We start from the raw sequence: 22,637 nt of genomic DNA on the forward strand, positions 1-22,637 counted from the left end.
TGCGCCTGTGCGCGCAACCACGGACGATTCTTTGAACGTTGTAAAGCGACGCGGGGAGGGGGGGGGGGGAATATTCACAACGACGTTGTCTTCTTAGTTTATCGAATCGAACGTTTGAATACAATTTACTATATCACAATTATATCTGAAATAGTTATATATATTATTTATTTATATATTTACGTTCAACGTATATTTAATTTAATACGACTACGGGATACGGTATATGTTATCGTAATACATAATATAATATATTATACAATGAAACGGGTAAGTTAAAATAATAATAATAATAAATAACAGTAGGCAGTGTGTATTCTGTTATATGAATGAATTGCGGCCCTGAAAAGGGCCTTTTTTGTTTCTTCATAATAAAATCAGCATCGCGAGACGGCGTAGTAAATTAAATAATAACACACATCAATCAATCAATCAATCAATTAATTTGGTCATCAACAAATAATTTACGCACGTTCACCTCTGATTCTGCGGGCGAGCTGTATGTCTTTTGGCATTATTGTCACACGTTTCGCGTGAATAGCGCAAAGGTTCGTGTCCTCGAAGAGACCGACCAGATACGCCTCGCTGGCTTCCTGCAGGGCCATCACCGCCGAACTCTGAAAACGGAGATCGGTCTTGAAATCTTGAGCTATCTCACGGACGAGACGCTGGAAAGGCAGTTTGCGAATCAAGAGTTCCGTGCTCTTCTGGTAACGACGAATCTCACGAAGGGCGACCGTCCCGGGCCTGTAACGATGAGGCTTCTTGACACCTCCTGTTGCCGGGCGCTCTTACGAGCGGCCTTGGTCGCCAATTGCTTGCGAGGAGCTTTACCTCCGGTCGACTTACGAGCAGTCTGTTGGGTACGCGCCATTCGAGACGACGAGTTCACGACGTAAACGTACGAGTAATAGATAGGTAGGTAAGTAAGTAAACGATAATACGTCCGCGTCCGCGCGCCTACGAACGAACGAGATACAACTAAAATGTCGGCGCGTTTTTTTTTTTTTTTTTTCCTACCTAAGCTGAGAGCCTTGAGAGGCTATATCAGCGTAACCCTAACTTTAGTAGGTGAGCTCACGGGGCTCAAACCTGACGATGTTGCTAACACGAACCCTAGCAAGAGTCGTGCTTCGCAGAATCTACCACCGGATCGGAAACGCGACCCACTGAGAAGATCCGGCGAGAAACTCAGTGGGCTGTGTCTGAGAGTTAATTTACTCGTCGAGCCCTTCGTCGCAAGCGACGGGTTCGACGAGAACGGTGACCGGTGCTTGAAGTACCTAAAAGCACCGTTAGTGGATCGGGAGGATCCGAGATAACGTGTTTTGGGCGACGTCGACTGCTTTCCATTCTGTCCGCAGGATCGGGAATGTAGTTACCGGCGGCCACGATGAGAGGGTTCTCGTGTCGTGCCGCTTTATCGAAGTGGCGCATGGACGCCGACTGAGATACTTACTGATGGACTCTAAGTCCAGGTCGTCATGGAGGTCGACGTTCCTGACGAACCACGGGGCTCCGACGGCTATCCTGCAAAACGGGATTGAATAATTTGAAATGTTTTTAGGTGTATGCGGGCCGCGTGAGCGAACACTACACTTGCATAGGTCATGACGGGGCGTATGCAAGTTTTGTAGAGTGTCACCTTATTTCTAAGGGACATTTTACTTCGCCTACATATCATCGGGTAGAGACGTCCTAGAATGAAGGCGGCACGGTCGCGTACCGTCTTAATGTGGGGGCGGAATGTCATCCTACTGTCGAGGGTGACGCCTAATATTGACCTTCGGGGCCCACGGTATGGGCTGGTCGAACATCGTGATCGGGCGAACGGCGGGGGCGGGGGTATTGACGCGCCTAGTCGGGAGGGGGATGCTCAGCGTGGTGTTCGGAGGGCGACCCCTTTTGAAGAGCACCGCTGTGCTTTTCGTGGGGTTAATGTCGATGCGCCACTTCCGGAACCACTGTCCCATGGTGGTAGCTGCGGTCTGAAGTCGTCGATGAAGCAACGCCTTCTTCTACACGAGTAGTAGATGGCGGTGTCATCGGCGAAGAGCGCCAGATGGGTCTCCGGAGACCGGGGTATATCGTTGATATACAAACTGAATAGTAACGGGGAGAGGGCGGAGCCTTGCGGGACTCCGGCTGTGACGTGACGGGGCCGGGAACGCGTTCCCTCGACTCGATATCGGAACGAACGGTTCGACAAGTAGTCTCGTATGATGAGCACGAGTCTGTCTGGCACTCCCATGTTATACAGTTTGTATATCAAACCGTTGTGCCAGACTTTGTCGAACGCCTTCGCTATATCGAAGAAGAGGGCTCCTGTCGGAATGGGTTTCCGCCTGTTCAGCCCTAGTAAGATGTGCTCCGTGAGGCGGTGCACTTGATGGACGCACGAGTGTCTGGCGCGGAATCCAAACTGCTCGTCTATAAGAATTTTATTCGCGGATACGAAATCCCAGAGGCGTTTACGAAGGAGCCGTTCGTATAATTTGCCTATCGCCGGGAGGAGACTGATGGGGCGGTAACTCGCGGTTTCGTTATTCGGTTTGCCCGGCTTGTGTATGCCGATAACGTCCGCTTCTTTCCACGCCGCGGGAAAGATGCAGTTCGTCATAGCAGCATTTAATATCGTGGCCAACATCGTTATCAGTTGGGCTGGTAACAGTTTTAGCGCGCGGTTGCGGATGCCGTCGGAGCCGGGAGCTTTCCGTGGTTGTAGGCTATCGATCGCCTCCTTAACCTCGGAAGTGGTAATGGGGGGTAACGCGTCCGAGGGCGGCAGGGAAGCTCTGCGCTCGACCTCCCTGTCGACGAACTCGGTGTGTTCGGGGTCCGCGTGTTGAGTGCTGGTGGTGCACTGTTCTTGCAGTGCATCGGCCAGCAACTCTGCCTTGTCATCGTCATCGTAAGCCGGTGGTTGGCCTGAGGGGCGTACGAGAGGCGGCATAGTGACGATAGTTTCGGACTTGAGGGTCCTAGCTAGTCGCCAGTATGCTTGGTGAGTGGGCGCGAGTTCTTCTAAATAACTATCCCAGTTTTCGTTTCGGGCGTCGCTTAAGCGGGATTTGACCTCCCGCTGTAAGCGACGCATCCGAGTCCGGTTTGAATCCGTGGGATATCGATCGTAGGCCCGGATTGCCGCGTTTCTGATTCTAACGAGGTCCCTAAGATCGGGGGAAAGTCTGATGCGGTGGAAGCAGTCCTCCACATCGACTTGTTTCGAGGATCTTATGATCGCCGTCGAGACGTGATCAGTGAAGATGTTTATGGATTCGACGGTATCCTCGGGGGATGGAGTTGAATCCGGGCCGCAAGGGAGGATTGGTGGAGCGGTGTCAGCTAAGCACGTGCCCAGCTTCTTCCAATCCACCATGGTCCTCGTATCTGGTTCGCGGTTGAGTGGGCGACCGAGCTGCATGACGACAGGTCGGTGGTCTGAGTCGAGTTCTGACATTGCCTCGATGGAGCGCAAGCGCAGAGTTACGTTCCTCAGCAGTGCCAGATCTATTGTGCTCGGACGACGCGCGGCGTTGTACGGATAGCACGTGGGGGTCGGGGGGTTGAATACTTCGAATGTGAGGTCGTCTATGAACGCGTCGAGACGCCTACCGTTCACATTCGTGCGATGGCAGTTCCACCTAGTGTGGTGGCAATTTAAATCGCCTGCCAGGATGACCGCGTCCCCCATACCGAACAGTGTCTCGAGGTCACTGCTCAGGAGGGGTTTGTCAGGGGGGAGATAAACGGATGCGATGACGATCGGCTGGTGTCCCGTCAGCGCGATGCGGCACACTGACGCCTCGATATGTAAGAGCGAGGGAGTATCGAGAGGGACGCAGTGCAGGGCCCTCCTATAGTAAATGACAGTCCCGCCCTTGCGGGCGGAGAGTCTGTCATTCCTAACCATGACGTAATTCGCGACTTTGGGGTCGCGACGCGAGGGCTTTAGGAAGGTCTCCTGCACCAGAAGGATGTCGATGAGATTATCGCGGAGAAACTCATATACTTGATCGCACTGACGCGCGAGTCCGTTAGCATTATAAAATGCTAACTTTATGGAACGCGGTTTTTCCCTACCGTTGCACGCCATTGATTACCGGTAATCAAACCAGCGTGCGCTGGACGGACTCGATGACGTCGATGTACTCGAACGTCGCGTTTAGGCGGTCTTCGGCCGTGACCGCTCTGCGCATGGCGTCGGCGAACGCACGCATGCGGTCGATATTTATCGCGGCGATGTAGTCGCGAATAATTGTAAAGTCGTTTACAGCTGGCCGCGCGGGGCCGGGGCGAGGCGCGGGACCGGGCGCGGGGGCGGGGCGCGGCGCGAGCAGGGGCTGGGGTGCCGGTGGTTTCCCTGCCAGCGTGAGCGGCAGCGGTTTTGCCCACGCGGAGACGGTGGGCACCGGTGCCGGCACGAAGGCAGGCTTCGGCGCACGGGGCGCCGAAGTCTTTGGGCCGACGGTTTTTGGGGGCGCGTTGGCCAGACGCTTCCGCGGGGCCTTGGGGCATCCGCGGTAGTTGGCTGTGTGGCCCTGCTTCTGGCAGAGCACACAGCTCGGAGGTTCGGTCGCGGTCTCTTTGACCCGCGAACAGTCGGCTGTCGCGTGGTCACCGAGGCACTTAACGCACCGCGGACGCGCGTGGCAGTTGCGCGCGGAGTGGCCGTACAGCTGGCAGCGGTGGCACTGCCCGGGAGTGCCTTTCCTATATGGGGCCTCGACGGTGACCCCGGATAAGCCGCAAACGGTGCGGAGGCTTGAGGCAATCCGTTTGCCTTCGGCGGTTGGTTCTAACGCGACGAGAACCATATTATATGCGAATTTATCGCGCCCGCTGTGCATTCGGTGCACGCTTACAATCGGGTACGCCTGCCCGATGAGGTCCTCCTTGACCAGCTCGACGTCGAGCTCCTTCGGTACTCCGCGTATTACTACGCGGAGCTCGCGATCCTCCTGGAGCGCATAAGTGTGGAAGCTTATGCGTTCCTTTCGGAGGTGGGCTGTCAGCGCCCTGTGGTCGTCCGGTGAGGCCGTTTTTATTTGAATGCCGTGCGCGATGTTACGCGCATGGATGACGTTTACGTTTTGTGCCTTACAGGCACGGGATACGCGATCCCACGCGGTCTTATCTTGCAAAATTACCGGCGGCGGCGCGGGAATTTTGCGGACGGACGCGGGTTGGGGTCGCGGCGACGGGGTTGCGCGGCGAGGGGAGTCGGGTGAGACCACGACTTTAGGACGCGACGCGTTCGCGGCCTTTGGCTGTTTCGGCGCCGCGGACGGTTCCACGGCGCGGGCGCGTTTTTTCCCGCGCGCGACGGTGGTGAACCCTTCCGAGGTTCCCGGTTGGGGACTCGCGGCGGACTCGTACTCCATTTCCGACTCGGAGTCGGAGCCGGAGCTTGATGACGCGCAAGACGCGATCGACGCAGGCGCGGGGGTGGGGGGCGACATCGGCGAGTCGCGAGGTACCGGCGCGGGGGGCGACAACGGAGAGTCGCGGAGTGCCGGCGCGTCAAGGCCGGCCTTGTAAGCTTCGAACTTGGCGATTATGTCCGGACAGACGTCGCGGACGAACTTAAAGAAGAGCGCGCCATTGGCGTCACTCATGGTGAGTGTGTGCCCGGGGGGGCGTCCCCGGGACTTAAGCAAACTCGCCGAAAGGCGAGTCCCCTGAGTGGGAGTTCACCCCCTGAGCTTTACCAGCTCCAAGGGGGGGAGTGCCTTTGCCGTGAAAACGGCAGTCGGCTGGGAATTGGGGTGGAAAGTTGGGAAGGTAGGGCTCCACTGGGTTGTGAGAATGCCACAACAAGCGGTGATCTCAGTGGAGTTTTAGTCTCGAAAGAGACTGTTTTGCTCGCCGAATATATAAATGAATTTAATATATGAAATGGATGGGTGATAATGAGTTAGCGTTACGAGTGCACAACTCAAGTACAAACTGTTTTTACAACTCAAGGTCGCGACGCCAGCGACAGCGCGTCAAGAATGCACAACAATGCCGCGATCGGTGCGACAACGACAATGCTGGACAACTCGAGACTCACGTTCGCGACGGCAGCGACAATAATTTGCAAAAACGCGTCCGGACCGAACGGCGATGCAATCGGAACTGAATGTCGGCGTTTTTTTTTTTTTTTATCCTACCTAAGCTGAGAGCCTTGAGAGGCTATATCAGCGTAACCCTAACTTTAGTAGGTGAGCTCACGGGGCTCAAACCTGACGATGTTGCTAACACGAACCCTAGCAAGAGTCGTGCTTCGCAGAATCTACCACCGGATCGGAAACGCGACCCACTGAGAAGATCCGGCGAGAAACTCAGTGGGCTGTGTCTGAGAGTTAATTTACTCGTCGAGCCCTTCGTCGCAAGCGACGGGTTCGACGAGAACGGTGACCGGTGCTTGAAGTACCTAAAAGCACCGTTAGTGGATCGGGAGGATCCGAGATGACGTGTTTTGGGCGACGTCGACTGCTTTCCATTCTGTCCGCAGGATCGGGAATGTAGTTACCGGCGGCCACGATGAGAGGGTTCTCGTGTCGTGCCGCTTTATCGAAGTGGCGCATGGACGCCGACTGAAGATACTTACTGATGGACTCTAAGTCCAGGTCGTCATGGAGGTCGACGTTCCTGACGAACCACGGGGCTCCGACGGCTATCCTGCAAAAACGGGATTGAATAATTTGGAATGTTTTTAGGTGTATGCGGGCCGCGTGAGCGAACACTACACTTGCATAGGTCATGACGGGGCGTATGCAAGTTTTGTAGAGTGTCACCTTATTTCTAAGGGACATTTTACTTCGCCTACATATCATCGGGTAGAGACGTCCTAGAATGAAGGCGGCACGGTCGCGTACCGTCTTAATGTGGGGGCGGAATGTCATCCTACTGTCGAGGGTGACGCCTAAATATTTGACCTTCGGGGCCCACGGTATGGGCTGGTCGAACATCATGATTGGGCGAACGGCGGGGGCGGGGGTGTTGACGCGCCTAGTCGGGAGAGGGATGCTCAGCGTGGTGTTCGGAGGGCGACCCCTTTTGAAGAGCACCGCTGTGCTTTTCGTGGGGTTGATGTCGATGCGCCACTTCCGGAACCACTGTCCCATGGTGGTAGCTGCGGTCTGAAGTCGTCGATGAAGCAACGCCTTCTTCCTACACGAGTAGTAGATGGCGGTGTCATCGGCGAAGAGCGCCAGATGGGTCTCCGGAGACCGGGGTATATCGTTGATATACAAACTGAATAGTAACGGGGAGAGGGCGGAGCCTTGCGGGACTCCGGCTGTGACGTGACGGGGCCGGGAACGCGTTCCCTCGACTCGATATCGGAACGAACGGTTCGACAAGTAGTCTCGTATGATGAGCACGAGTCTGTCTGGCACTCCCATGTTATACAGTTTGTATATCAAACCGTTGTGCCAGACTTTGTCGAACGCCTTCGCTATATCGAAGAAGAGGGCTCCTGTCGGAATGGAATGTCGGCGTCACTACCCACTCGTATTTATACTTTTTTGAAGTCACGAATCGAACGGGCTCGTTTTGCTCTATTGTATGGAGATGCGTGCTCGCACGCATCTCCATACAATAGAGCGAGACGGATATATTCAAAATTTAATGTGTTTTAATTGTTATTATTAAATATATAATATCTATTTCTTATACATAGGTACATATATTGTTTATTTATTTATTTATTTATTAATTAATAATAATTTAATGATTTTACTTTTTATACATCACACATTACATTCACTTTTGGTTATTAGAATACTACTGCTACAACTAATATTATGATTTAATAATATATAAAAATCGGTGTGTGATGCATGATAGGTATATTGGTATTTGAGGTATATTAAAAATAATAACAACAATATGTAATTTATTTAATTCTTATAAATAGATCGTATATTAATAATAATAATAATAATAATAATCATTTTACTGATAGATTTTGCGGCCCTGAAAAGGGCCTTTTGTCGATGTAAATGCAACCGAAACACGCATACGAACAGCGTACGGTCGTGCATCAGTTTTGTGAGTTTGAAATAATTACCGAAGTCATGAAGAAAGTTACTTGGAGCTCGTGTATTTCGTGACGGCTTTGGTTCCTTCACTGACCGCGTGCTTGGCGAGTTCACCCGGTAACAACAATCTCACTGAAGTCTGAACCTCCCTCGAGGTTATCGTCGAACGCTTGTTGTAATGGGCGAGACGAGAAGCTTCTGCAGCGATACGTTCGAAGATGTCGTTCACGAACGAATTCATGATCGACATGGCTTTACTCGAAATACCGGTGTCGGGATGGACCTGCTTCAGCACTTTGTAAATGTAAATGGCGTAACTTTCCTTCCTCTTGTGCTTCTTCTTTTTCTTATCGGTCTTCGAAATATTTTTCTGGGCTTTACCAGATTTCTTGGCGGCCTTTCCACTTGTCTTAGGCGGCATGATGATTCGATATTAGTATTTAGATTGCTCTTTAGAAATCCCCACGGAACGCAAACGTAACGGACGTTCGGCACGGTTAACGTGAAGCGGTAGAATAAAAAATTTGCGCCGGTCGAACTTTATTTTTTTACTTTTCAGATACCCGTTGAGCATCATGCTGAGATCGAGCTTTCAACGGCAGCGAACCAATCGGGAATGACTTTTATCGTTCATTCGTCGGAGCTTTCGTCACGATCGAAGATCGTGTATCGTTTTCGTGAGTGAGTGCTTTTAAAATGATTTATATTATATGCTTACAGTAAATTATTCTATATTTATTTATTTATATAGACACAAGTAAGAACAAGAATTATCTTCGCTCATAAATATGTATACGAATGAATAAGGATAGGATCAGATAGGTAGGTAGGTAGGTAGGTAGGTAGATACGAGAAGAAAATACGGATAAATTTTGTACTTAAGAAATATATATATTATTATATTCATTTAGTTATTTATTTATTTAATATATGGATTAGATTCGGTCGATTCAGTATTGATTGATTCATATTGCGGCCCTGAAAAGGGCCTTTGATTTCTGTCAACAATACAATATAATAATAATAATAATAATAATAACAACAACAACGAACAAAATATGTGTTCGTCGATTATTATTATTTATTATATATAAATATTATCGACGACATGTTGTGTTGTTGTTGTCGTCCTTGCGAGCGAGTTTGAAGCGTTTTTTAAGCTTTCTTCTCGGTCTTCTTCGGGAGTAGTACCGCTTGAATGTTTGGTAAAACTCCGCCTTGAGCGATTGTCACACCGGAAAGGAGTTTGTTCAGTTCCTCGTCGTTCCTTATGGCGAGTTGAAGATGTCTAGGAATAATTCTAGTCTTCTTGTTGTCTCTTGCTGCGTTACCGGCCAATTCCAAAACTTCAGCGGCCAAGTATTCCATGACGGCGGCCAGGTAAACCGGTGCACCGGCACCAACGCGTTCGGCGTAATTTCCGTTGCGCAACAATCTGTGTATACGACCGACCGGAAACTGAAGACCGGCACGGTTCGAACGGGACTTGACCTTGCCCTTAACTTTTCCGCCTTTTCCGCGACCGGACATGTTTGAAGTTTAAAAAAGTTAACGATATAACACACGAAAGCACTCGAACGCACGCGTGTCTCGCGAACGTCCGTACAGAGCGAAAGCAAAGTTCTAAATGATTTGCTCGCGTGTCGGTCGTGGGTCGTCGCGTCCCCTTGCGGGGGCGCGGAACGGGCCTCGGGGAAACCCCTCTACCCGGACTTGTAGCTCCCGCCTATTAAGGCAGGGGTGATGCACTGCGGGATGGACTGTACACAGGCTCGAGGTGAGTGGTGGGACGATTTCTGTCTTCCCTTCTTCATCTTCTTCTTCTTCATCTTCTTTCTTCCTTTCTTCGTTTCTTCTTTCTTCCCTTCTTCCTGGGGCGGCTGCTGCTCTCCTCCATTTTTTTTTTTTTTTTTTTTTTTTTTTTTTTTTTTTTTTGTTTTTTTTTTTTTTTTTTTTTTTTTTTTTTTTTTTTTTTTTTTTTTTTTTTTTTTTTTTTTTTTTTTTTTTTTTTTTTTTTTTTAACAATTTTGTCTTATCCTAGCTTAGCCTAAAGTACACCTAACTTAATCTAACTTACATCTAAGTGGCGGCAGCGCGCCGTTCCTGCACTCCGTGGAGTGCCGGGACAGCGCGCGCCGTCACACCTAAACTAATCCTAATCTAACTTAACCTAACATAACCTAGCTAACCTAATATGGGGGAGAGAGCGAATCCGCACTCCACGCTACAGTCCTCTCCCCTCTCCCCATCGTTATACAATATTGATGGGGGGGAGGTCTGTAGCGGGTAAGAACACCCCATCCCAAAAGGGGGTGGGGGGTGGGGTCGAAGCCCCTCATGGAAATGGGGCTGCACCTACGGGGTGCAGCCGCGGTCCCCTTACGGGGGACCCGCCAAACGGGCAAGAGGCGTGGGACTAGAGGCTGGTGAAACTCAGCTCCGAGAGGGGCGCTCATAGGTCCTCCCCGGCCTCACAGCCGGCGAGGAGCTTTATCTCCGAACGATCGTCGGGGGTACCAATAGCTCCCGCGGCAACGCCGTACCATCCGGTGGTCTGGCGTGCAGCGGGGCTATGCGTGGAGATGCTCATGGGGCCCGTTTTCGGCTCGCTCGTACATATTACGGGCGAGCCTAGTCACAAACTCCACGAGCGACTCCACACCTAGGTCCCGGGCAATAACGTCATTTCTGACGTACTGCCCGGCCCCGACGATAATGCGGAGGGAAAGACTCTGCTGGGCCTGCAACCTAGATCGCTGGGACGGCGACAACAGGTGATACCAGGCCACAGCAGCGTATGTGAGGCGGGAACGGACGTATGTCTTGTAAATGGCGAGTTTGGTCCTGGTCGGAAGCCCGGACGCAAACACCGGCCGCAACAAGAACATGGCCGCGCGAGCCTGACCGATGACTCGGTTGACGTGCGCGACCATGCTCAAAGAGCGGTCGATGTCGCATCCGAGACACCGGACCGTGGTCCTGAACTCGACATTCACACCTCGGAGGCTGAGTTTCTTTGGGACGACTCTGATACGGACCGGACCGTAGAGTAAGGCCGCGGTCTTTCCCACATTGACCGCGACTCTCCAACGGTCCAGCCACTGGGGCAGTATGTCCAAAAGCCTCTGCATCCTCATGATGGCTGCAGAGGGGAACGGGGAGGACGAGAAGTAGGCCGAGTCGTCAGCGAACAAGGCCAACTTCACGTCCTCCTCCCACGCCCGAAGGTGACCCTCCAGGGTGGGGATGTCATTAGTGTAGAGGGCGTATAGGATAGGTGATAGGACACTACCCTGGGGAACCCCGGCCGTAATGGGACGCACGAAGACCGTGCGCCCTCGACCGCGACAAAGAAGGTTCTGCCCTCCAGATACGACCCGAGCAGTCGCACGTGAGCGTGCGGTAGGCCCGCGTCCCGCAGCTTGTGGACCAGCCCCTCGTGCCACACACGGTCGAAGGCCTTCTCGATATCGAGGAGGACCGCGACCGTGTATTGGCCCGAGTTTCGCCGGTCCGCCAAGTGATGCAGGACACGGGTCAGTTGCAGAGTCGTCGAGTGGCCGCTTCTAAAGCCGAATTGCTCCGGCCTGAGGAGAATATACGGCGATATTCTCCTCAGGAGCAGCCGCTCGAACAACTTGCCCACGTGCGAGAGCAAGGTAATCGGTCTGTAACTGGAGGGCTTTCTCCTGTCCTTGCCGGGTTTGGGCAAGACGATGATCTTGCCCAGTTTCCAAGTTCCAGGGAAGTGTCCTACCCGGAGAATGGAATTAAACAATCGTGCCATTGCTGACACGATTGAGGGAGGGAGGTTTTGCAGGGCGAGGGGAGGAATACCGTCCTCGCCGGGGGCTTTGCGCCTCTTCATCGACTTGATGAGGAGGCGCACCTCGCTGGGAGTGACTAAGTCGTCATCTCCCAGCTCGACTCCCGGCGATTCCGGTTTGAGGAATTGGATTACGCCCTCTGACACCTCGCGATGGAATGCAGCCATCGAGGGTGCAGAGACATTCGGAGTGAACTGCCGCTCCAGCGAGTTGGCCAGGACTTCGGCACGAGCCAACGGTGTAAAACACCGTCTTCCCCCCTCGTCCTCCAAGGGGCAAGTGGGGGAAGGCTTGTTGGTGAGCCGGCGACAGATGCGGTGAAGGGGGGCCATCGTACGGTCGTCGGACGCGTCCAACAGTCCCCCCTCCCAGGAATCACCCCGGTAAGTCCGCATCTTAGTCGCCAGCTCCCCCTCAAGTCGGTTGAGCTCGCGCTTAATCCTGGGACACCTAGATGTCGCCCAGAGCCTCCTCAGTGCCCTCTTCCGACGAATTAACGTCTTGAGGTGCACCGGGAGTTCCGCTCTGGGCCCCCGCTGGGTACCAGAGTCGTCGCTTGGTCCAGGGCTCCCCTGATGGTGTCGACGAGACGGGAACCGCCGTGTCGACCTCATCAGGGGTAGACGGGTCTTGAAACAAGGATTGGTCGGCCAGCAGTCCCGTAAAGGACTGCCAGTCGACCCTAGGCCTGAGAGGGGATGTCGCGACCCGAGTGAGCCCCAAACCCACCGTGACCAAGATCGGTAGGTGAGGGGTACTCAGGTCGTACAGTGCCTCTATCGCTAGAGGGCACTGTAGCCCCTTGTGAACACACACGTCCAATACGTCCGGTTGGTACCGGGCCAACGTTGGAACGTGTGTGGGTTCGTTGGGGCCGACCACGCAGTAGTCCCCCCTTTCGGCATCCTCGTACAATCGCCTTCCGGGCGGCGTGATGATTCGGGAGCCCCAAGCGACATGTTTCGCATTGAGGTCCCCGACCACCAAGGCCGGATGGCGATCATGGTTCAAGGCCCGTCTAATATCGTCCTCGACAAAATCAGGACCCGGGGGTCGATACGCGGCATAAATCCGCAATTCGGCCCCCGGTACGTGGACCCTCACCCCGACCGTTCTGGTAGAGGCGAAGGTCAGTAGCCCAAGCTCCTCGTGCACCACGTCCCTCCTGACGAGCGCCGCAGTGCCCTGAACGGGCGCCCGTGGAGGTCAGTTCGTCCCGTCGGTACACGAAGTAGTTGGGCATCCTAAAATCTTGTCGAGGTTTAGCTTGGTCTCGCCCAGGAGGATAACCTGCGGGTCATACCCTGGGCGAGTCGGATGAGCTCCGACCTCCGGGACCCTATCCCGTCGGGGTTCCAGTAGATGATGCGCAGCTCCTGGCTAGCCATTGAGCTGCGCAATCATCCGGTAGAACCCCGCGAGCAAGGCCCCGAAGGGACTGGCTCCCGAGGCGATCTCTCGGATCACTCCGGAGATCACCTCGGACAGTTTCTCCCACAGGGAGAGGAGCCAGGCAGCGAAGCCGGCAGGCTGCGTGTCCTGTCGGCCGCTGCGCCGCTCTCTCTGCGGGCGGGGTGGTAGTGGGGGCTGAGTCATGCCCACGTCGACCGAATTTTCTTGGGGCTGAGCGTGGATTGCGATTGGTGTTGTATGGTTGTGGCGTTGCTTCTGTGACCTCCATTGGCACAGGAATTGGAGTTGGAGTCATTCTCTCTACTGGGGTGGGTGGGATATTGGCGGCTAGTCTTTGCGCTCGCTTTCTCTCTTTGGCTTTCTCTTTCTTTTTTTATTTTTTTTATTTTTTTTTGAAAATTCTTGGTGCCGGTTGAGGTCTAACGGCCGGTCGGCAGCGTTAGCCGGTGCCATCAGTGTGGAGGCTGCTGGATTCGACTCCACTAGGTTGGGCTGCCGTGAGTGTAAGGTGGGAGTTGGGGCGAGAATTGGGGCTTGGGACGATTTCCCTTTGCCCTTGCCCTTACTTGATACGACTCTAGCGCCGGAACTTGAGTCGAAGTTGCTTGAGATGGTGTTGGTACTGCAGGAGCTGGAGGCCTCCGGGCGCGCGGCACCGGTGGTACGGGAGGGGGACGGTAACACCCAACATCCTCGCCCTCCTGCGGTAGGCCACGCACCGTTTGTCAACGGCTGCGTGGTCCTTTCCGCAGTTGGCGCAGGTGAAGGGCCCCTCCCTCGGCCTCGGGCAGTCCGCCACGATGTGCTCCCCGCACAACGCACACAGCGGACCGCTCGGTGGCAATTGGTGGAGGCGTGCCGAAGGCCTGGCAGCGGTGACACTGCGCCGGCCCACGGCTTGGCCGCCATCCCTCAACTGACACCCCCGGCAGGTACAGCAGTTCTTCAACTGCGTACAAGCGGGCGAGGCCTTCCTTAGAGAGGTGGTCGAGGGTAACGTAAAATACGCACCCCGGCCTCCCTCTCTTAGCCCGTATGCATCGGGCATAGCGAGCCGGAAACCCCAGCTCCTTCAAGGAATTTGTGATTTCTGCCGCGTCGGTGTCGGCAGGTAGTCCGCGAATAGCCACCCTTGTCGGGATGTCCTCCTCCAACGCGTAGCAATACCATTTGATGGCACTGTCCGCTGAGGAGGCCCCGGCAAGGTAGGCCTGGACCACTCTATATTCCTCTGCCGACGCTGGCAGAAATCTGAACCCTGTTCCGTAAGGGCGCACGGAGGGTGCCCTCCCCAAGCGCTCCCTATGGCCGCCATATGGCGGGACCAATTTGGGAGCACTTCCACCATAATAGGTGGATGACGGCGGGGCTCCTCTTTAGTGCGCGACCTTTTGGGGCAGTGGAACTCTGGTGGGTGTGTTGTTGGTGTTGTTGGGTGGGTACGGGTCGCGTGCTGCTACAGCGCGTATGAGGTGGAGGGGACTGGCGAGGGTTTGGGATAGGGATTGGTTTGGATTGGAGACGGAGGGTTCAAGGTCCATGTACCTAGTCGATTCTAGGTTGCCCACCATGCAGCCTGTGGTGGGGGCACCTCTTGGCCTATCCGTTGGAATGGGAGATGGTAGGAGAAGGAGACCGAGGAGGCGTACGCAGCTGCTTGGCTGGTGGGCTCTCCACTGTCCCTAAGCACTTCCTCGGCTTGGGAATTGGTTTGGAGGGGGAGAGGACTCCACCCTCGAAGAGGAGGTACGCGAGGGGTTGGATGACTTGTGTTCTGTGTCGGTGTCTCCTCTATTTCGGACGTTTCATAAGAGGAAGACGTCGCCTCGCTATCGTCGTCCTCGTCGTCCTCGATAAGGATTTGGACGAAGGTCCAATACGGGTCGCTTATCTACACCCTCTGCAGAACTTCGGTCGGACTCGACCTGGCCTTCTTTCGCGGCCGAAGGCCCCGAGTTATCGGCCGGTAAGGGAAAGAAACTTTCCCCCGGACCGATCCTGGTGACCCCGGGCCGCGCCCGAAGGACCGGGCCGGTCGTCCGTTCCGGTGCCTTGTTCCGGGCGAGCAGGTAGGGAGCAATAGGCGGGTGAACCCACTATTGCCTCATGTCCCTTTCGGGACGGACCGGGTGTGCTGATGGTGGGGGAGGTGACCCCCCAGACATGATATTGCTGTCTTATTATTTTTTGTGGTCATCAGGTCCCCTCGGCCCCAATGCGAGAAGAGGAAAGAAAAATGAATAATAGGACGGGGATATGCAGTGTTGACTACGGCAACTACGGTTGAAGACCACTGAATACAACGACTAATAAAGCAAAGAAAAATAAAATCAAATAAAAAAAATAAAAAATTAATTGATGTAATGTTTAATAATTTAGATAAATGTAATAATCTAATTATTTAATTTAATTAAACCGATAACCAGCCATCCCTGGCCCGCCACCATCAATGACCTATGAGTGGTTATCTCACTTCTAAAATTTATTAACTAAGCTAGATAAATGGAATAATAAGAAAATAACTAACTAAACTGAATAAGTAACTAAACTAATATATACAGACAACTAAGAGGTGTGACACCTTCAGCAAGAAGCATTAATATTGATAGTGACATCAATATCAATGCCAGACCGGCCGGCGGCGACCGGACGGGTGCCCTGAACTTTGGGGGTCTAAAACAAAAGTTTCAGTCCGCAAATGAACCTGGCCCCCGACCAGCTACCCCCAACCGCCCAGCGGACAGGATTCGGTCACCTAACCGCTTTGTATTAATAAAAACAAGAAATCGAGTATGATACAATTTAAAAATACCTAAGGAAACAAATAAATTAAAGAAAAAAAAAAAAAAAAAAAAAAAATATTGGTGCGGAACCACTAAGTCCAGTCAGGACAGCCGTTGGGACCAAAGGGAAAGAAGATTAAGTTACTGAACTACAATCTAATAAACAATTTGTAACTAAAGCTATGGACAAATACAACTATTACTAGGCTATTATAACTAAAAAGTAATGGGATGGAGGCTTACAAATATGGGTGCCGTCTGTCGGCACTGCAAATAATGTTAGATAAACTATGGGCAATTTTAATTGAAAAATAGAAATCAGAAAAAATTAATGATATTGGGGGTAGTTATGAAAAAGTTTGTCTGCACTATGTAAAAATTTTGGCATAAGGAACAACGTTTCCTATTAGTTGGTGGACTGTTACTCTAATCTAAACAATTTCTTATGTGGGGATCTATGTACTTGCACTACTTTAACAACTTATTAATAATCTATTATAGTGTATTTACAAGTAATCCACGACTACACGTTGGTCCCGACTAGGTCCCGACACCACAATTCCCTTGCGGGGCTAATAATTAGCAAATCGGGTTTGGCTTCAGCCCCGCCTAACCCCGAGGGCAGGAAAGGACTGGGAATAAACACAGGAGGCCAGACTCTGATGGCGCTAACGTCCGCCAATTTTATTATTAAATAAAATGGTGACGCAGCTATACAGGCTGGACGACACCTACCCGTATTAGACTAATATCTAGGAATAAAAAGTGTCAATCCACTTACCTGTTCCCGGGTCCTGTGTACTGTTGTCCGGAACGTCTCCGCGCCGTAACAACTACACTAGATTGAACACTCTCACGGTTTGGGTTCGACAAATTGTACAGCACAACCAATTTGGATCCACTGCGCACTGGTGTCCCGGGCATTTGCTCGCGCCGCATTTTTTGGGTATTTATATAAATTTTCTTCGTTCGGCTGATGGTTGTACGTTTACGTGGCATCGAAAGGTTTGAACGAATGAATCATTAAGAGAGAGTAAAGAGTAGAGTCGAGTCGGGAGTCGGGCAGTCGGGCGGGGTCCGGCGGCCGGTAATCGGTGTAATTAATAGCAAACAAATAAGAAAGAAACAAGAAGACAAGCATCATAATATTAATAATAATAATAATAATAATAATAATAATCATCATAGTAGCAGTATGAAACGAAACGAATAGAAAATAGAATAGAATAGTATGAAGAACGAATAATTTGTATGAATAGAAAGCACGTGTGAAATTGTGTGTGTGTGCGTTAAAGCAGTACTAAAAATAATGAATAATGAAACAAATTAACGAAAAAATAATAATAATATATAGGTACTATTATGTATAATCGAATAGAATTATCCTTTACGTAGTATATGATATATATCTATTTATTTATTTATTTATTTATTTATTTATTTATTTATTTATTTATTTATTTATTTATTAGGTGTAATATAGTAATTGATTGAAATAATTGTTAGCCCTGAAAAGGGCTGTTGTATATCGATGCGTGCCGTGTGTAATCTTCGCGTCTTCATCGTCGTCGTCGTCGTCGTCGTCGAACGTCGATCGAGTTAGACACAAACATACATTATTTATTATAAGATGATGATGATGATTAGGTGACTGGCACACACACACATGGTTGGTTCGTTTTAATATATTTGTACGTATTTTTAAATCATTGTGTGCTGCTGCTGTTGTACCCAATGAATCACTTCTTCGAAGCGGCGGACGCTTTTTTGGCCGAAGGTTTCGTTTTAGGCGTCGAGGCGGTGGCCTTTTTCGGTTTAGGCGCTTTCGGTTTCTTTGTTGGTGGTTTAGCTGTTTTCTTAGCTTTCGGCGCGCTCTTGGCGGCCGCAGCTTTAGCGCTCGCTCCAGACTTCCTAGCAGCGGCGGCGGGCTTCTTTTTCGCGGCGGCGGCGGCTCTTTTCTCCTTTACCGAAACTGCGGCGGTTGCGGCAACCGAAGATTTACCTTTCGACGGCGATGAAGCTGACGCTGCAGCCGCTTTCTTTCCGGCCCTGCCGGCAGCCGCCCCCGAAGAAGTCGAAGCGGCACCACCGGCGCCGGCCCCTCCCTTTTTGTTGCTGCTGCCGCCTTTAGACGCTGCCGAAGCGGAAGCGGACGAAGCGTTGCCCTTTGCTGCCCTTACGGAACTGCCACCGGACGCACCACCAGATCCGGAACCGGGTTTCTTCGAAGCGGAGGTCTTCGATTCCAGTTTAAAAGATCCGGAAGCTCCCTTGCCTTTAGTCTGTATTAGAGTACCGGATTCGACGGCGTTCTTCAGATACTTTCTTATGAACGGTGCTAATTTTTCAGCATCCACCTTGTACTGGGCCGCTATGTATTTCTTGATTGCTTGTAAAGACGAGCCGCTGCGCTCCTTGAGTTCGGCAATAGCGCTGTTCACCATTTCCGACGTCTTCGGATGGCTCGGTTTAGCTTTAGGTTTCTTAGCGCCCGCGGAAGCACCACCACTCGCGGATGTTTTTGGTTTTTTGACGGGTGTAGCCGGAGCTGGAGTTTCAGTCGCAACAGCGGTATCTGCCATCGTTGATGATTATATTATTATTATTATTATTATTGTTGTTGTACACGCACACACAAAACACAAGAGATTCCAATATTATTATTAAGCACAGGCAGAATAATGAATCGGAAAACAATGAAAATGTTTACACCTTACAGATGTCGCCACGATCGGTTTGTTTTGAACCCGCGCCGATCTGTTACCGTAACGAGAACGCTAAAAACGCGATACGTTTTCGTGTACCAATTCTTGAAACTTTTCACTAACACATCTCACGTCTTTTGTATTTTTTTCGATATTATTAAAGACACGTAATTATTCTATCGAATTTAGATTAAACTACACGAATCCTTGAATCTACTGATGTACGATTCTTTATGATCCGATCGTATTATAAAATAATATTAAACTTTTAACAACGCTATCTCGTCGATTGCACAGGTAGTGTTAACTTTATTATGATATTTTACATATAAAACGAATAATAATTATATATTTAATGAATAATATATAACCCTCTTCGTATACTTTTAAGGTTGAACTTATTTTTTATGAAATATAAAAGTTTTCATAGGTTAAAATGATGATCAATCGAGAGGTACGTAAAACAGATTCAAACTTTCAAGTTTCGGAACGCGCGAGCGGAATGTTCTATTCTGGTTGCTTGTAAAGTTTTTTTTTTTTTTTTTCTTTTTCTTTTAACATTTTTTTTTTAAATATATATATTAAGTACCTATGTACAATGAGATTTCACGCTATCAATATAAATCAACAATTATAATGATAATAATAAAAATGTTGTACATACCTATACTGTCTTAAATACGCTTTTACGTGGTGCTAAAAGGACTAGAAATAAACGAAAATTTTTGCACGCGACGACTGCACTATACTAAAGTTTTAATAAAACTAGTTATATATCTTACTAATAATATAAAATAATAAATAATGATTTGTACTATTAGGTCGGGCACGTACCTGTATTAATTGCATCCATGTGAGTTTTCTTCTGTTTGAAACTAATATAGTCAAGTAAAAGAATAAATAAAGTAAAAAGAATATATATATATATTTATTTATTTATTTTAATAATAAAATTAAACTTAATGAATAGGGAAAAAAAAAAGGCAAGTTTTCTCATAATAGATAAAAATGCGGCCCTGAAAAGGGCCTTTGTTTGTTTGTTTGTTTGTATTCGAGAACGAAAAAAATTAATAATAATTAAACGAACCAACGTCACTTGCGATTGATTTACAACATCAACGACAGCAAAAAGTTCTTGAAACATGTTTCTAGATGGTCCACGTCGTGTGTTGCTTGCTTGCTTGCTTGCTTGCTTGCTTGCTTGCTTGCTGTCACCGCTGTTGTCAGTTGTCAGTCATTGCTCGGTTGTCCGTGTAATTAAAAAAGAAATTGAATCGTTCTCGAGACAAAAAATAAAAAAAATCGTCGATGGATGAAACTTCTTTAACCGCCGAAACCGTACAGGGTGCGACCTTGGCGTTTCAGAGCGTACACAACATCCATAGCGGTGACGGTCTTCCTCTTGGCGTGTTCGGTGTATGTGACAGCGTCGCGGATCACGTTTTCGAGGAACACTTTGAGAACGCCGCGGGTCTCTTCGTATATAAGACCGGAGATACGTTTCACTCCACCTCTGCGAGCCAAACGACGGATAGCCGGTTTCGTGATGCCCTGGATGTTATCACGCAACACCTTCCTGTGACGTTTAGCGCCCCCCTTTCCAAGACCTTTGCCTCCTTTACCGCGACCGGTCATCTTGACGAACTTCTCGGTTTGTGTTTTGTATTAGTAGTAGCAGCAGACTTTAACGCGTTGCGCGACGAACGACGAATGAGCCTCCGAAAATTTTTTTTTTTTTTTTTTTTTTTTTTCCTACCTAAGCTGAGAGCCTTGAGAGGCTATGTCAGCGTAACCCTAACTTAGTAGGTGAGCTCACGGGGCTCAAACCTGACGATGTTGCTAACACGAACCCTAGCAAGAGTCGTGCTTCGCAGAATCTACCACCGGATCGGAAACGCGACCCACTGAGAAGATCCGGCGAGAAACTCAGTGGGCTGTGTCTGAGAGTTAATTTACTCGTCGAGCCCTTCGTCGCAAGCGACGGGTTCGACGAGAACGGTGACCGGTGCTTGAAGTACCTAGAAGCACCGTTAGTGGATCGGGCGGATCCGAGATGACGTGTTTTGGGCGACGTCGACTGCTTTCCATTCTGTCCGCAGGATCGGGAATGTAGTTACCGGCGGCCACGATGAGAGGGTTCTCGTGTCGTGCCGCTTTATCGAAGTGGCGCATGGACGCCGACTGCAGATACTTACTGATGGACTCTAAGTCCAGGTCGTCATGGAGGTCGACGTTCCTGACGAACCACGGGGCTCCGACGGCTATCCTGCAAAAACGGGATTGAATAATTTGGAATGATTTCAAGTGTATGCGGGCCGCGTGAGCGAACACTACACTTGCATAGGTCATGACGGGGCGTATGCAAGTTTTGTAGAGTGTCACCTTATTTCTAAGGGACATTTTACTTCGCCTACATATCATCGGGTAGAGACGTCCTAGAATGAAGGCGGCACGATCGCGTACCGTCTTGATGTGGGGGCGGAATGTCATCCTACTGTCGAGGGTGACGCCTAAATATTTGACCTTCGGGGCCCACGGTATGGGCTGGTCGAACATCGTGATCGGGCGAACGGCGGGGGCGGGGGTATTGACGCGCCTAGTCGGGAGGGGGATGCTCAGCGTGGTGTTCGGAGGGCGACCCCTTTTGAAGAGCACCGCTGTGCTTTTCGTGGGGTTAATGTCGATGCGCCACTTCCGGAACCACTGTCCCATGGTGGTAGCTGCGGTCTGAAGTCGTCGATGAAGCAACGCCTTCTTCCTACACGAGTAGTAGATGGCGGTGTCATCGGCGAAGAGCGCCAGATGGGTCTCCGGAGACCGGGGTATATCGTTGATATACAAACTGAATAGTAACGGGGAGAGGGCGGAGCCTTGCGGGACTCCGGCTGTGACGTGACGGGGCCGGGAACGCGTTCCCTCGACTCGATATCGGAACGAACGGTTCGACAAGTAGTCTCGTATGATGAGCACGAGTCTGTCTGGCACTCCCATGTTATACAGTTTGTATATCAAACCGTTGTGCCAGACTTTGTCGAACGCCTTCGCTATATCGAAGAAGAGGGCTCCTGTCGGAATGGCTCCGAAAATTACGTTCGGACCTATATTTATACGCTGCGCCTGTGCGCGCAACCACGGACGATTCTTTGAACGTTGTAAAGCGACGCGGGGAGGGGGGGGGGGGTAATATTCACAACGACGTTGTCTTCTTAGTTTATCGAATCGAACGTTTGAATACAATTTACTATATCACAATTATATCTGAAATAGTTATATATATTATTTATTTATATATTTACGTTCAACGTATATTTAATTTAATACGACTACGGGATACGGTATATGTTATCGTAATACATAATATAATATATTATACAATGAAACGGGTAAGTTAAAAATAATAATAATAATAAATAACAGTAGGCAGTGTGTATTCTGTTATATGAATGAATTGCGGCCCTGAAAAGGGCCTTTTTTGTTTCTTCATAATAAAATCAGCATCGCGAGACGGCGTAGTAAATTAAATAATAACACACATCAATCAATCAATCAATCAATTAATTTGGTCATCAACAAATAATTTACGCACGTTCACCTCTGATTCTGCGGGCGAGCTGTATGTCTTTTGGCATTATTGTCACACGTTTCGCGTGAATAGCGCAAAGGTTCGTGTCCTCGAAGAGACCGACCAGATACGCCTCGCTGGCTTCCTGCAGGGCCATCACCGCCGAACTCTGAAAACGGAGATCGGTCTTGAAATCTTGAGCTATCTCACGGACGAGACGCTGGAAAGGCAGTTTGCGAATCAAGAGTTCCGTGCTCTTCTGGTAACGACGAATCTCACGAAGGGCGACCGTCCCGGGCCTGTAACGATGAGGCTTC

At 50.2% G+C, this 22,637-nt stretch overlaps 6 protein-coding genes, 2 long non-coding RNA genes and 1 pseudogene across 8 annotated transcripts in view; 1 reads left to right on the top strand and 8 right to left on the bottom strand.

Annotated features, from left to right (window-relative positions):
• The window catches only part of LOC149499980 (uncharacterized), a 36,002-nt gene extending 27,235 nt beyond the window's left edge, over nt 1–8,767 (top strand). The window contains exon 3 of the long non-coding RNA XR_016325326.1: nt 8,590–8,767. This is a non-coding gene — a long non-coding RNA (uncharacterized LOC149499980). The remainder of the gene's footprint in view (nt 1–8,589) is intronic.
• LOC149499978 (uncharacterized) overlaps nt 1–22,637 on the bottom strand; it is a 141,775-nt gene that overhangs the window by 48,505 nt on the left and 70,633 nt on the right. The window lies entirely within an intron of this gene.
• LOC149499989 (histone H3-like) lies at nt 185–874 on the bottom strand (annotated as a pseudogene).
• On the bottom strand, nt 4,110–6,111 carry LOC149499990 (uncharacterized). The gene has a single exon (XM_089738029.1). The coding sequence runs from the start codon at nt 5,616–5,618 to the stop codon at nt 4,110–4,112; it is 1,509 nt and encodes a 502-aa protein (XP_089594155.1). The 5' UTR covers nt 5,619–6,111.
• LOC149499991 (histone H2B-like) lies at nt 7,956–8,556 on the bottom strand. The gene has a single exon (XM_089738041.1). It carries the CDS (start codon nt 8,449–8,451, stop codon nt 8,077–8,079), a length of 375 nt encoding a protein of 124 aa, XP_089594167.1. The 5' UTR covers nt 8,452–8,556; the 3' UTR covers nt 7,956–8,076.
• LOC149499992 (histone H2A) lies at nt 9,001–9,666 on the bottom strand. The gene has a single exon (XM_089738050.1). The coding sequence runs from the start codon at nt 9,558–9,560 to the stop codon at nt 9,186–9,188; it is 375 nt and encodes a 124-aa protein (XP_089594176.1). The 5' UTR covers nt 9,561–9,666; the 3' UTR covers nt 9,001–9,185.
• Nucleotides 17,553–19,036, bottom strand: LOC114244453 (uncharacterized). Its single transcript, XM_089738239.1, has one exon. It carries the CDS (start codon nt 18,633–18,635, stop codon nt 17,793–17,795), a length of 843 nt encoding a protein of 280 aa, XP_089594365.1. The 5' UTR covers nt 18,636–19,036; the 3' UTR covers nt 17,553–17,792.
• LOC114244362 (histone H4) lies at nt 19,768–21,834 on the bottom strand. Its single transcript, XM_089738240.1, has one exon. It carries the CDS (start codon nt 20,391–20,393, stop codon nt 20,082–20,084), a length of 312 nt encoding a protein of 103 aa, XP_089594366.1. The 5' UTR covers nt 20,394–21,834; the 3' UTR covers nt 19,768–20,081.
• The window catches only part of LOC149499993 (histone H3-like), a 23,994-nt gene continuing 23,412 nt past the window's right edge, over nt 22,056–22,637 (bottom strand). Inside the window, exon 2 of the mRNA XM_089738252.1 lies at nt 22,056–22,633. Within this exon, the coding sequence (XP_089594378.1) occupies nt 22,337–22,633 (297 nt within the window). The 3' untranslated portion in view covers nt 22,056–22,336. The remainder of the gene's footprint in view (nt 22,634–22,637) is intronic.

The sequence above is a fragment of the Bombyx mandarina genome, chromosome 24 (assembly GCF_030267445.1).
Source record: "Bombyx mandarina strain Sakado chromosome 24, ASM3026744v2".
Lineage (NCBI taxonomy): Eukaryota > Metazoa > Arthropoda > Insecta > Lepidoptera > Bombycidae > Bombyx > Bombyx mandarina.